This window comes from Ovis aries, chromosome 24 (genome assembly GCF_016772045.2).
Source record: "Ovis aries strain OAR_USU_Benz2616 breed Rambouillet chromosome 24, ARS-UI_Ramb_v3.0, whole genome shotgun sequence".
NCBI lineage: Eukaryota > Metazoa > Chordata > Mammalia > Artiodactyla > Bovidae > Ovis > Ovis aries.
The window spans coordinates 17,533,642-17,546,908 of record NC_056077.1 but is presented as its reverse complement, the minus strand read 5'-3'; the positions used below and the strand labels follow the sequence as shown (position 1 = coordinate 17,546,908).

The 13,267-nt window shown below is 44.8% G+C and overlaps 1 protein-coding gene across 7 annotated transcripts in view; it reads right to left on the bottom strand.

The window, feature by feature from the left end:
* TMC5 (transmembrane channel like 5) overlaps nt 1–13,267 on the bottom strand; it is an 82,781-nt gene that overhangs the window by 20,841 nt on the left and 48,673 nt on the right. For all 7 annotated transcript variants that reach the window (XM_042240469.2, XM_027961599.3, XM_042240471.2 and 4 more), the window contains 5 exons: nt 11,554–11,698; nt 10,514–10,669; nt 6,961–7,112; nt 1,419–1,497; nt 79–176 (listed from right to left, as the gene is read on the bottom strand). In XM_042240469.2, the coding sequence (XP_042096403.1) occupies nt 79–176; nt 1,419–1,497; nt 6,961–7,112; nt 10,514–10,669; nt 11,554–11,698 (630 nt within the window). The remainder of the gene's footprint in view (nt 1–78; nt 177–1,418; nt 1,498–6,960; nt 7,113–10,513; nt 10,670–11,553; nt 11,699–13,267) is intronic.

Below are 13,267 nucleotides of genomic sequence, written 5' to 3'. Positions count from 1 at the left end.
CATACTTCCTGCTCAGCCAACGCTATGGCTCTGGTTACAGCAGCAGGTACTAATTACTCAAGACAGACAAATATTTACCTTCTCAGGAACTCCCCCAGGAAGGAATCAGCTAAAGAGAACACAAAATCCATCAGAAGGAGCCGGTAGATTTCTTGGCCAATGAGGGTTTCCCAACACTGGAAAGTAAAGGCAAACAGGAGTTGGGATGTGGGAGGAGGTTGTCGCCATCTGCTCCTGTGCCTCTGGTCCCATAAGAATGGAGTTGGCAGCTTAGTTTGATCGAGCCTTGGAGGCTCCAGAAAAGCAGACCCACTCTCATCAGAAATGCATCTCTTTGGCTGTTTATTTTTGAGTGTTGATTCTCTTTCTGCGCGCCTTCTTCCTCCATTAAGGCTTGCCCTCCTCATGTATCCAGACTTTCCTGTCTCACTACCTCTCCCCTTTAACACTTTTCATCTTTGTCCTATGCCTTCTGAATCCTGTTTTTAGCCAAGAAGAGCAGGAGGTGTCAATGGCTAATAATGCCTCCATTCCTTTTGCTTATTAACCTTGTGAAAAATCAATATCTTAAAATATTTTTTAATTTAATTTTACTTTTATGTATACTTTCTCTGACATGTTTCTTTTCTTTATATTGAAGCTTCTGATTTAAATCATCTTTTCTCTGTCTAAAGGACTTCTTTAAACCTTTCTTGTGTGGAAGGTCTGCTGGAAATGATTTCCCACAGTATTTGTTTTTCTGAGAAGGTCTTTATTTTTCTTTCACTTTTGAGGGATAATTTAACCAAATATGGAAATCTTGGTTGGTGTATTTTTTATTTCAACACTTAAGAACTGACACTAGACTCTCAAAAAATAATTTTTGAGTACTATGAAAAGTAACCCCCTGCATTTTCCTATTCTTTATCCTCTATAGGTAAAGTTTTTAAAAATAGTCTAGTTTATTTTAAGGCTTACTCTTTGTTTTTAGTTTTCTGTAATGCTATCTGATGTGCCAAGTTGGAGTTTTTTTTAATTTTTAATTTAATTTACTTCTTTCTTTGGGTGTTTTCTTGCTCAGTGTTCTTTGAGCTTCCTGTTTCTATAGTTTGGTGTCTTTCAAGAATTTTAAAATAATTTATATCTTCCTGATTATGAAAGTGGCCTAGAGGTTTAGCAGATTGGCATAAACAGAAAGGTTGAAATGGTCAGTTTTTGAAGTTAGTTACTTCTGTAGGAAGCCCAAGGATGGACGGAAGGGTGGAAAGGTGAATGGATGGATAGATGGATAGATGAATAGATGGATATGTAGATGGACAGATGGATGGGAAAAATAACATGGTATCTACTCTAATATCATAGGCAGAAACCGTTGAGAAACTCACTTCCTCCCTGATGGTCAAAGCCAAGCTTAAAGCAAAACGGCATAGGAATCTTACCTCTTCACTATCCAGGGCCACAATGTTGAGCCAGTAGTAACACAAAATTCCAATGATTGATATTTTCAGAAAGATATTTCTAAAAAATGAAGAGAAAACAACTATCGTTACTTCCATGGCAGTCATGGGAGATGTTTGCTAATATTTCATTTGGGGCACATGGTAGGATGGAAATTCCTGCCCCCTGTGGTTATGTGCTTCTAGTTGCTCGGTTGTGCCCAACTGTTTGCGACCCCGTGAGCTGCAGCCCGCGAGGCTCCTCTGTCCATGGGGATTCTCCAGGCAAGAACACTGGAATGGGTTGCCATTTTCTCCTCCAGGGTATCTGCCCGACCCGGGGATTGAACCCAGGTCTCCCATGTTGCAGGCAGATTCTTTACTCTCTGAGCCACCAGGGAAGCCCCCTGTGGTTGGTAGGGGGGCGGCGCATGTGGCTATTTCTGGCAAATAAGCTGCGAGCGTAAACAATGTGCGTCACCTTGTGTCACTTCTAGACTAGAGTATTTAAATGCCAGTGAGACTCACCATCTTCCCTCTGGAAGGACGATCAGTCTGAATCCCTGAGTGACTAACATAAGCAGAATTTCCCTGCCAATCCACAAGGGCGTGCAACATGAACAAGAAATAAATGCTTGTGTTCTAAACCACTGTGAGTTTGGAGTGGGTGTCGGGGTGGGGGGGTTGCAGGGATGTTTGTTACCACAGTTTAACCTTGTTTATTCTGACTGATACACTCTCTTTTGCTGCTAAGTTGCTTCAGTCGTGTCTGACTCTGTGCGACCCCATAGACGGCAGCCCACCAGGCTCCCCCGTCCCTGGGATTCTCCAGGCAAGAACACTGGAGTGGGTTGCCATTTCCTTCTCCAATGCATGAAAGTGAAAAGTGAAAGGGAAGTCGCTCAGTCATGTCTGACTCTTAGCAACCCCATGGACTGCAGCCTACCAGGCTCCTCCGTCCATGAGATTTTCCAGGCAAGAGTACTGGAGTGGGGTGCCATCAGCTTCTCCGACACTCTCTTTAGGGCATATCCAAACTATCTGATCTCACTTTTCACTGTAGTAGTAGTACACATACATACTATTCATCAGGTGCCACCAGGGACAGTAAACATGCTACACATTTTTTCGAATCACCCCTCTTAATCATTCTACCATCAGGTAGATAGTATTTTATGCCTATCTTACTGATGAGGAAACTGAACCACAGAGAGATGAAATAACTTGTACAAGATCACACGGATTGCTTAGGGGCATGACAAAGGTTGAAAACAAGGACCACCTGATTTAACAGCCTGAGTTCTTAAACCTAGTCACTTTGCCAAAATCAATAACTGCTGGTTTTAAGAGGTCTTCAACCTTGATGTGCCAAGAACCATGTACCACTACACCAGTCATTTTCAAAGTATGGTCCGCAGACCAGCAGTAGCATCTGTAATCTTGTTAGAAAGGCAAATTTTCTGGCCCTCTCCCAGATCTTCTGAATCAGACACTCTTGGTATGGGGCCCAGCAATCCCTCCAGGCAATTCTGGGACAGGTTAAAGGTTGAGAACCAACCATTAGACAAAACAACACAGTGAAGGAAGAGACAGGATTTGCCTTTTTCAACACTAGATCCCAAATCTCTTGCCCAGTGCCTCGCCTATAATAGACTCTCAATATCTACTGGATTAATGCCTTACTGTACAGTGATATTGTCATTTATGATAAGAAATATGCATTTGGTCTTCTTGTCCTTTTCTGGCACTGAGCTCCTAAAACCTTTGGAATCTCTAGTAAGGAGAGCTATCAAAGTGTCTTTTGTTATATTAATGTGACTGTTGGAAAGCCCCTAGGTCTACTAAGGTTAGGGGCTGGTTGTTGTGAGAACCAATCCTGTGATTTAGAGGATCTGAACTCAGCATGCCTATTGCAGACTCCAGAGAGGAGAGAGGGGCTGGAGATTGAATTTACTGGGCTTCTCTGATGGCTCAGTGGGTAAAGAATCTGCCTGCAATGCAGGAGACCTGGGTTCAATCCCTGGGTTGGGAAGATCCCCTGGAGGAGGGCAGGACAACCCACTCCAGTATTCTTGTCTGGAGAATCCCCATAGACAGAGAAGCCTGGCAGGCTACAGTCCATGGGGTTGCAAAGAGTCAGACACAGCTGAGCTACTAAGTACAACACAGAACCAGTGGCCATTTAATTAGCCAGGCATACGTGATGAAGCCTCCACACAAACTCAAAAGGAGGGGGGCTCGGTGAGCTTCTAGCTTGGTGACAGGATGGTATTTGGGAGACTGAAAATCTCAGAAAAGGCAAGGAAGCTCTGCATTCCATAGACTTTGCCCTACACATCTCTTCTACCTGGCTGTTCTTGAGTTATAGCTTTTTATAATAAAGCAGTAATCTCGTAAGTAAAGTGTTTCTCTGAGTCATGTGAGCTGTTCTAGCAAATTCTCAAGCTCAAGGAAGGGGTCATTGGAACCTCTGATCTGTAGTTGGTCGGTCAGAAGCCCAGGTGACAATGTGGATTTGCGACTGGTACCAGAAGAGCGGGTGGGGGCAGTCCTGTGGGGCTGAGCCTTACCCTGTGGGATCCTGACACCACCTTCAGGTACATAGTGTCAGAGTTGAATTAAATTGTAGAACACCCATCTGTGTGTATTGGAGAATGGCTTGGTGGTGTGGGAAAACCCCACATGTCAGAACTGGTGTCAGAATTTAAATATATTAACTGCAGTGTAACTCCAGGTTAAACCTATTTCTGAGCTTTCTTATTTTCTCTGCGTATAGAGAAGATATTGAGTATTTGTGAAAAAATAGATAGGGCTAATATATATTAAAAGATAATGAATTTCTCTTGGGATCAGAAAAATGCAAATTAAATAAAGTGATTAGATCAAAATGACATGCTGAGCATTGGAGCCTATTACCTATTATACTGAACCTATCACCTCTACATCCAAATTCTATTGAAATGATACCCAAAAAAAAGTCGAAAGCTAAAAGATCCATAAAGCAGTGGGAAACAAAAAAGTCATCATGAACAGACCAGAAATATAGAGGAATTTATGGAAAATAGAAAGCAGAAATAAAGGACACAAAGATTAAAATATGAAAAGGGGTCAGTGAAGAAGACTGGAGAAAACCCAATTTAAAACAAATTTGGGAGAAGACTGCCTCAGAGGTGGTGGTAGTTCTGAGGATGCCTAGAACTTAGAGACAGCAGGTATAAAGGGTCTGGAAAGAACAAGGGGGTGACTGTTTGGTGATGCCAGATGTCAGAAACCCTCAAAGTCATACCTGTAGGCCTCAGAATAGGTAGTTAGAAAACAGAGTCCTTGGCCCATGCAAATCCACATTCAAATCGAAAGGCAAAATAAAAAATATGTGGGAACCTGGAAGTACTTAAAAAGTTGACCATCCCAAGGTCCACTCTAAAATAACGTCTTATCTTCTCTCACAAAAGGACACTGTAAGTAGGATACATTGAGCAGACACTGGTGAGCAAAGAAGCCAGTGTACTGCTGAACTGTGTGCTGAAAATGGTTTAATTCTTTTTTTTAATCGCAATAAAAAAATATCCCAATTGTTTCTAACCATTGAGAGGAGGCGCCCAGAGGTGTAGTGTGGGTAGAAAGGAAGGCTTTCTAAAATTTTTTTCTTCGGGAAAATGATACTTGTATCTGTGTGTGCTCAGTGGCTCTGTCATGTCCGACTCTGCAACCCTAGGGCTGTAGCCCATCAGGCTCCTCCATCCATGGAATTTTCCAGGCAAGAATATACTGGAGTGGAGTGCCATTTCCTACATGCCCTTGAGGAAAGGCGTGGCAACCCACTCCAGTATTCTTGCCTGGAGAATCCCATGGACAGAGGAGCCTGATGGGCTACAGTCCACAGGGTTGCAAAGAGTCAGACATGAATATGGTGACTTAGCACGCACACATCATCTTCTCTTCCTCATGTTTCATAGCTCTTTGAATAAAGATGAACTCTGGACCTGTCTATCTAATACATATATAGATAGCTCTAAACATTAACCTGAAGTCAGTCAACATTTTCTGTGAAGGGCCGGACAGTAAATATTTTTGGCCTTGCAAACCATACAGTTTGTGTCCCAGCTCTGCAGTTGTAACAGGAAGGGAGTCATAGATGGTAGGTCACCAATGGACATGGTTGCATTCCAATGAGACTTTAGTGATGAAAATGGGAGGCAGGCTGGGCCTGTAGGCTGCTGCTTGCTAACTCCTGATCTAAAATAATAAGTATATATATATATATGTGTGTGTGTGTGTGTCTGTGTTTTAAAATATGCTTGTTACAAATTTAAGGGTAACAGAAATGTTTAAGATTTGTATGAAGAAACTATAAGCATAAACATAAGTATAGATTTGCTATTCCAGGAAGAAGGAATGGTCAGCGCAAAGGTGCTGAGGCGGGCATACAGTTTGTGAACAATGAGAAGGCGAGTGAGGCTGGGGTCACTGAGGAAGGGGAAAGAGGTAGAAAATAAAACTGAAGAACTGACCAGGAGCCAGATCTCAGAGGCAATGGTAAAGTAAAGGACTCTGAAATTGATCAGTAAAAAAAAGTCAGTCTGGTAGTTCAGCCCCATGACTATAAACACCACCATAACCAGGAAATGGTCAGCATACTAGCCAGGAAGAAGCAATAAAGAAAACAATTTGGGTAGCTTTATACTTTATCAGGAGAAGGCAATGGCACCCCACTCCAGTACTCTTGCCTGGAAAATCCCATGGACGGAGGAGCCTGGTGGGTACAGTCTATGGGGTCGCTACGAGTCAGACATGACTGAGCGACTTCAGTTTCACTTTTCACTTTCATGCACTGGAGAAGGAAATGGCAATCCACTCCGGTATTCTTGCCTGGAGAACCCCAGGGACAGGGGAGCCTGGTGGGCTGCCATCTATGGGGTCACACAGAGTCGGACACAACTGAAGTGACTTAGCAGCATACTTTATCAAGACTGTGGGGTCACTTCTAGCACATACAATGCCTTTCTGGGAATCACAAAAAGGGATCCTCTCGCAGCCAATGAATTGCCAAAATCATCCCCTCAACCTCAACCTCCCCTTCCAACCTACCATTTGGATGGTTAAATGACAGAAATGAACCTGTTCCTCCCGGCTGATTCAGTGGGTACTCAGCCTCACAGTCGGACTCATGGGAACTCTGGATGATCAGTTCCCACATGACTTCTTAGCTAAGAACATCATGCGGTGCACAACCTACTCACCCATACATCTCGTAACTGAGAACCATGCTCCTCAAGCTGGCAGCAAGATAAGCCATTACTGGGAAAGCTTATCTGGGAAAGATAAGCCATTACTATAAGCAAAGGGCAAATGTACCCAATTACTGTATTTCTTCGGGGCTGTTTGGATTTTATAGCTAATAACTTCTACCATAAAAACATAATCTACTCTTTAAATTCTTTCTGGAAAACAGAACTTTGATACTTGAGTGTAACCCTTTCGAGTTTCCATCCCATTTCTCTCCATGAAAATGGAGGCTGGAGTGAGAAGCGACAGCCACACCTACCGGATCAGGAGGGTATAGACTTCGTGCCTCGGCATTTCGTAGCGCTCCACCAGCCTGAACAGGGAGTAGAAGCGAGGCACGACCAGGTTGATGCAGGACACGACAAAAGGCAGTAAGAGCACCGCCCCAGGGTTACTGTGGTTTTCCAGGAACTGCAGGGGATGGAGGGAGAGAATCAAGTTGCTGACTGTACGCTGGACCCTTCTCTGCCTGACTCAGAAGATCCCCCAAGGTGGGAAAACCCCAGAAATAGCTCCTCTGATAAGCCATTTAAGGACCACTTACCAAGCACTTGCCCTCGGCCGAGAATCACTCACATGATGCTTTAGTTCCCACTATAGCCCAATAGGTGGGTGTTAATAGACTTAACTGATGGACAACCTGAGGCTCAGAGAGGCAAAGATGCTTGCCCAGGGTTCCCCAGCTAGGAATTGGCAGATTTGAAACCAGGGTCTATCAGACTCAGGGACCTATGACTTTACTTTTCTCACCAAGAGGTTTGGAAACTTGAGAATGTGCTCCAGGCTGCTGAAAGAAAAGCTTGAGTTACCAAAGCTAGGACACAAGGGAATTTCTCCTCTGCTATCCTGCATGCCCTGGTTCATTTCACCAAGCTTTGCCTGTCCTCGGGTGCTACAAGGGGAGCCTCTGCTAGCCCACGCTGCTCTTTTCGATAAGGGTCAGAGGGATGCCCCTGCCTTCGTGGGGACACCTCCCTGGCATTTGTCTGGAGTGAAGCCTATGCCGCCCTTCTGTCAGGCACTCTTGGAGTAAGAGATTCTAATGGATTTATCTGATGTCTGAAAGTTCCCTCATTTCCCACCCTGAAGCCTGACTCTGCCTCTATTTACCTCTGGAGGCTACAGTCTATGGGGTCACAGAGAGTCGGACATGACTGAGTGACTTCAATTTCAGTATTAATTTGATCAGAATATTAATTAGGTCAGAGTATTAAAGTAACCATCATCTTTATTGAGTGAATTACATACAATCATAGAGGCTAGACCTAGAAATGGAGAAGGCAATGGCACCCCACTCCAGTACTCTTGCCTGGCAAATCCCATGGACAGAGGAGCCTGGTAGGCTGCAGTCCATGGGGTCACTAGGAGTCAGACACAACTGAGTGATTTCACTTTCATGCATTGGAGAAGGAAATGGCAATCCACTCCAGTGTTCTTGCCTGGAGAATCCCAGGGATGGGGGAGCCTGGTGGGCTGCCATCTATGGGGTCGCACAGAGTTGGACACGACTGAAGCGACTTAGCAGCAGCAGCAGCTTTGAAAACACCACTTGCACTTTCACAGTATCTTTGGAGCCAGAGTAACTTACGGTCAAATGCTGCACCCCTCCCTGTGCTTATAAGCTGAAGCTTTGGAACCACAAGCATAGCTTCTCTGAGCCTCTTTCCTAGTCTGCCTGATGGGGAGATTATCATATAACCCACAGAGATACTGTAAGAATTAAGTGAGACCACATAAGGGGCTTCCCTGGTAGATCAGTTGGTGAAGAATCCTCCTGCAATGCAGGAGACCCCAGTTTGATTCCTGGGTTGGGAAGATCTACTGGAGAAGGGATAGGCTACCCACTCCAGTATTCTTGGCTTCCCTGTGGCTCAGCTGGTAAAGAATCCACCTGCAATGTGGGAGACCTGGGTTCAATCCCTGGGTTGGGGAGATCCCTTGGAGAAGGGAAAGGCTACCCACTCCAATATTCTGGCCTAGAGAATTCCATGGACTGCATAGTCCATGGGGTTGCAAAGAGTTGGACACAACTTTCACTTTCAGATGAGGAAAGGTCCAGTTGCAGAGCTGCTAAATGACACAGCTGGGGGCACCATTCATGTGAAATTGTAGCTGCCAATGAATGTGCCTCCTCCAGCTGGGCAGAGGGTTGATCTCGCCTGGCACAAATGTCCAAACAATGGGAATGATTCTTCTCCTCCTTCACTACCTCCTTCACTTCAGGTGAGTGTGAAGAAAACCTTCAGAGTCAAGGAGAAACTCAGAAGTCTTTTTTTACACTTACAGCTGCCCTGCCACAGCTTCCAGCCCAGGTAGGCAGTGCCAGGCCCTGGAGCAACGGGACTCAGTTTCACCTCTTTCAGGGCAAACCTTAATAGGAACCCTTAGGTTTGTATCATTTCACACCCATTTCTTGCTGGCTCCTCCTCCACTGGGTTGAGCACCTACTATGTATCAGGAGTTGGGCCAGGTGCCTGGCTATTCTTTCGAAGAAACAAATGTGTAAACAAGCATTTTCAATGCTGCATGTGCCAAGCACACAGGGAAAGACTGCAGAGTCAGGCTCACCTAACTCAATCTAGTAAGAGACGTGATGGTAAGATTTCCCGGAGGACGTGTCACTCATGCTGAGGTCTAGAGGGAGAAAAGGAGGAGTTGGCCAGATGAAGGGGAGAGGAGGCAGTGTAGAATGAACTGCGTGTTTCCCATCTAGAGACAAGGGAAAACATGGTGTGTTCAGGGAACTAGGGGCACATCATTTAGTGTCGCTGGTGTGGTATACAAATGGTTGTGGGGTATTGAGACTAAAGATATGGGCAGGGGCCACATCACAAAAGATCTATCAATCGTGCCATGGAGGATAGATTTTATATTTAGAGTACTGGGAAGACAATAAAGAGAGAGACACAATCAGACCAACCTGTACCACAATTCTAGGGGTCTGCAAAGTCAGCTACAATTAGCCCCATTTCCAGAAGAGTAACTGAAAATCACAGAGAAACAGTACTTTGTCCACCCACCAGCTAATTAGTCTCAGAGCTCATATCAAAAAAAAAAAAAGCTAACATTCCTTTATCACCCACAGTACTGGGTACTAAGTAGACTCTTCACATAACTTTTCCCTAGTCCAGACCACACATCTACAAAACAGGCATTCCAGTTTATAGGTAAGGAATTAGGGGCTTGGGAAGACTAAAGTGAAAGTGTTAGTCACTCAATCGCGTCCAACTCTTTGTGACCCCATGGACTGTAGCCTGCCAGGCTCCTCTATCCATGGGATTTCCCAGGCAAGAATACTGGAGTGGGTTGCCATGCCCTTCTCCAGGGGATCTTCCAGACCCACAGATCAAGCCTCAGTCTCCTGCGTTGCCAGCAGATTCTTTACCATCCGAGCCATCAGGAAGCCCATGGGGAGAGTAAATCACTAGCCAAATTCCATTGGTTCATAATATTTATTAAGTGTCTACTTGGTGCCAGAGAGGCATTAGGGATATAATGATAAAGGAAGACACCAGAACCTGATCCCAGGTCTGTGGCCAAAGTTCCCATCTCTCCACTAGCCCAGAGCCTCCACCCTGAGGTGTGCACACACGACCCTTGGGGATGTTCTTATGATGCAGATTCTGGGTCCATGGACCAAGAGAAAGACCCAGGATTTTGCACTTTCAAACAAACTTCCTCCTGGTGGCGATGCTGCTGGCCACGACATCGTTTTCAGTGGTGACCAGGACCCCACCTGCCCCCTCCTGCATCCCATCCCTTCACCTGCTTCTCTGTGCTCTGGACCCTGGATCTCCAGCCTCTCTGGTTACCTGTAAATTGTTGTCAGCCAGGTAATAAACGGCTACACAGCAGCTGATGGCCGCTCCGGAAGAGACAACCCAGGCTGCCACATGGGCAGAGAAGCGGATAAACTGCCGATTGAATGCTAACTTGACATTCTCCTGACGGATTTCTGACAGGTTCTCCTGTAAACACAAGGAAGTCAAGTTCACTCACAGAACCCCTACACTGTCAGCAAAGATTACCACCCCTAGGGTTTGGTGCTCTCAAAGAGACACAAACCCACAGGCGAGAGAGTGGGAAAAAGCACCATGAGCTTGGATTAGGAGACCAGTAGGAAAATCTCTAATGGGCAAGAACCCCCCAACGCTTCATTGAATACCTTTTCCATCTCAGAGGGAAAGAGATTGGGGCCATGATCTTGAGAGAATACACTGAGGCCATAGGGCCTTCTTGAAGAATAAGGCTGAGGAATCCTCTGCAACCCTCTTGTCAAAGCCCCTTAGTTTATAAATTCTGCTTGCTCTTTTTTTCTCTTAAATATTTTTCTATAGATCATGGTTTGTCAACCTTGGCTCTATTGTCATTCAGAATTGATAAATCTGTGTTGAGGGCTTGTCCTGTGCACCTTGGGATGTTGAGCAGCTTCTTGGCCTCTACCCACTAGATGCTGGTAATACACACTCCTCTGCAGCAACAATCAAAAAAGCCTCCAGACATTGCCCCGTGTCTCTGGGGCAAATCTGCCCCAAGTCAAAAACCACTGGATAAAATTATAAACCTAGAACTGTGAGGTCAATAAGTATTTAACATCTTGTTATAAATTGTTAAACTGCCCTTCAGCAAGCTTATGTCAATAACAAAGTCACCACGTTGTGTGAAAATGTTCATTTCCCTACACCATCACCGGTACTGGGCATTTAAAATAGTTTTAGGGTTTTGTTTTTTCTTTTGCCAGTATCATGGAGAATAAAAAATAAAATATTATTACTTTAAGAAAAGTTACAGGTATATGGAAGGAGGAAAGAAGACTGGCCACGGGAAGGGATTTAAAGCTAGCTCTCCTTACCCTGATTTCAGTGCTCAGATTCTTCTGTTTCAGCTTTACTGCACTTTCATGAGTGACAGTGAAGTCCCAGCAAAAAATGAGCTTGGCGATCCCTCTGGAGTAAATGTGGGGGTTAATGAAGTTGTTCCGGAAATACCTGGCCATACTAGGAAAGGCAGAAACCAAAATACCCAAGCGTTACTGGGACAGACATTGAAGGTGCAGGGATTATAACAAAGAACAGTTCTATCATTAGTGGTGAAAGGTGACATGGAAGAGTTAGCCTGAAGTTCCGGAACAGGGCACCAGCAAACATGATAGTTAGCAGCACTGGCTTTGCAGTCCGACTGTGTAATCTTTGACTGCCAACCAGGGGATTTTGTCATTTTAAGGGTCCTAACCCTCAGTTTCCACATCTGTATAACGGGGATAATACTAGTTCACTATGAGAGTTGTATTAGTTTCCTCCTGCTGCTATAACAAATTGCCCTAAACTTACTGGCTTAAAACAACATGTATTCTTACTTCAGTTCAGTTCAGTCACTCAGTCGTGTCCGACTCTTTGCGACCCCATGAACCACAGCATGCCAGGCCTCCCTGTCCATCACCAACTCCCGGACTCCACCCAAACCTATGTCCATTGAGTTGATGATGCCATCCAACCACCTTATCCTCTGTTGTCCCCTTCTCCTCCTGCCCTCAATCTTTCCCAGCATCAGGTTCTTTTCCAATGAGTCAGCTAGCTCTTCGTATCAGGTGGCCAAAGTATTGGAGTTTCAGCCTCAACATCAGTCCTTCCAATGAACACCCAGAACTGATTTCCTTTAGGATGAACTGGCTAGATTTCCTTGCAGTACAAGGGACTCTCAAGAGTCTTCTCCAACACCGCAGTTCAAAAGCATCAATTCTTCAGCACTCAGCTTTCTTTATAGTCCAACTCTCACATCCATACATGACCACTGGAAAAACCGTAGTCTTGACTAGATGGACACTTGTTGACAAAGTAATGTGTCTGATTTTTAATCTGTTGTCTAGGTTGGTCATAACCTTCCTTCCAAGGAGTGAGTGTCTTTTAATTTCATGGCTGCAATCACCATCTGCAGTGATTTTGGAGCCCAGAAAAATAAAGTCAGCCACTGTTTCCACTGTTTCCCCATCTATCTGCTATGAAGTGATGGGACTGGATGCCATGATCTTAGTTTTCTGAATGTTGAGCTTTAAGCCAACTTTTCCACTCTCCTCTTTCACTTTCATCAAGAAGCTCTTTAGCTCTTCTTCACTTTCTGCCATAAGGGTGGTGTCATCTGCATATCTGAGGTTATTGATATTTCTCCCGGCAATCTTGATTCCAGCTTGTGCTTCCTCCAGCCCAGTGTTTCTCATGATGTAAGTTAAATAAGCAGGGTGACAATATACAGCCCTGACACACTCCTTTTCCAGTCTGTTGTTTCATGTCCAGTTCTAGTTGTTGCTACTTAACCTGCACACAGGTTTCTCAAGAGGCAGGTCAGGTGGTCTGGTATTCCCATCTCTTTCAGAATTTCCCACAGTTTATTGTAGTCCACACAGTCAAAGGCTTTGGCATAGTCAATAAAGCAGAAATATATGTGTTTCTGGGACTCTTGCTTTTTCTATGATCCAGCGGATGTTGGCAATTTGATCTCTGGTTCCTCTGCCTTTTCTAAAGCCAGCTTGAACATCTGGAAGTTCACGGTACACGTATTGCTGAAGCCTG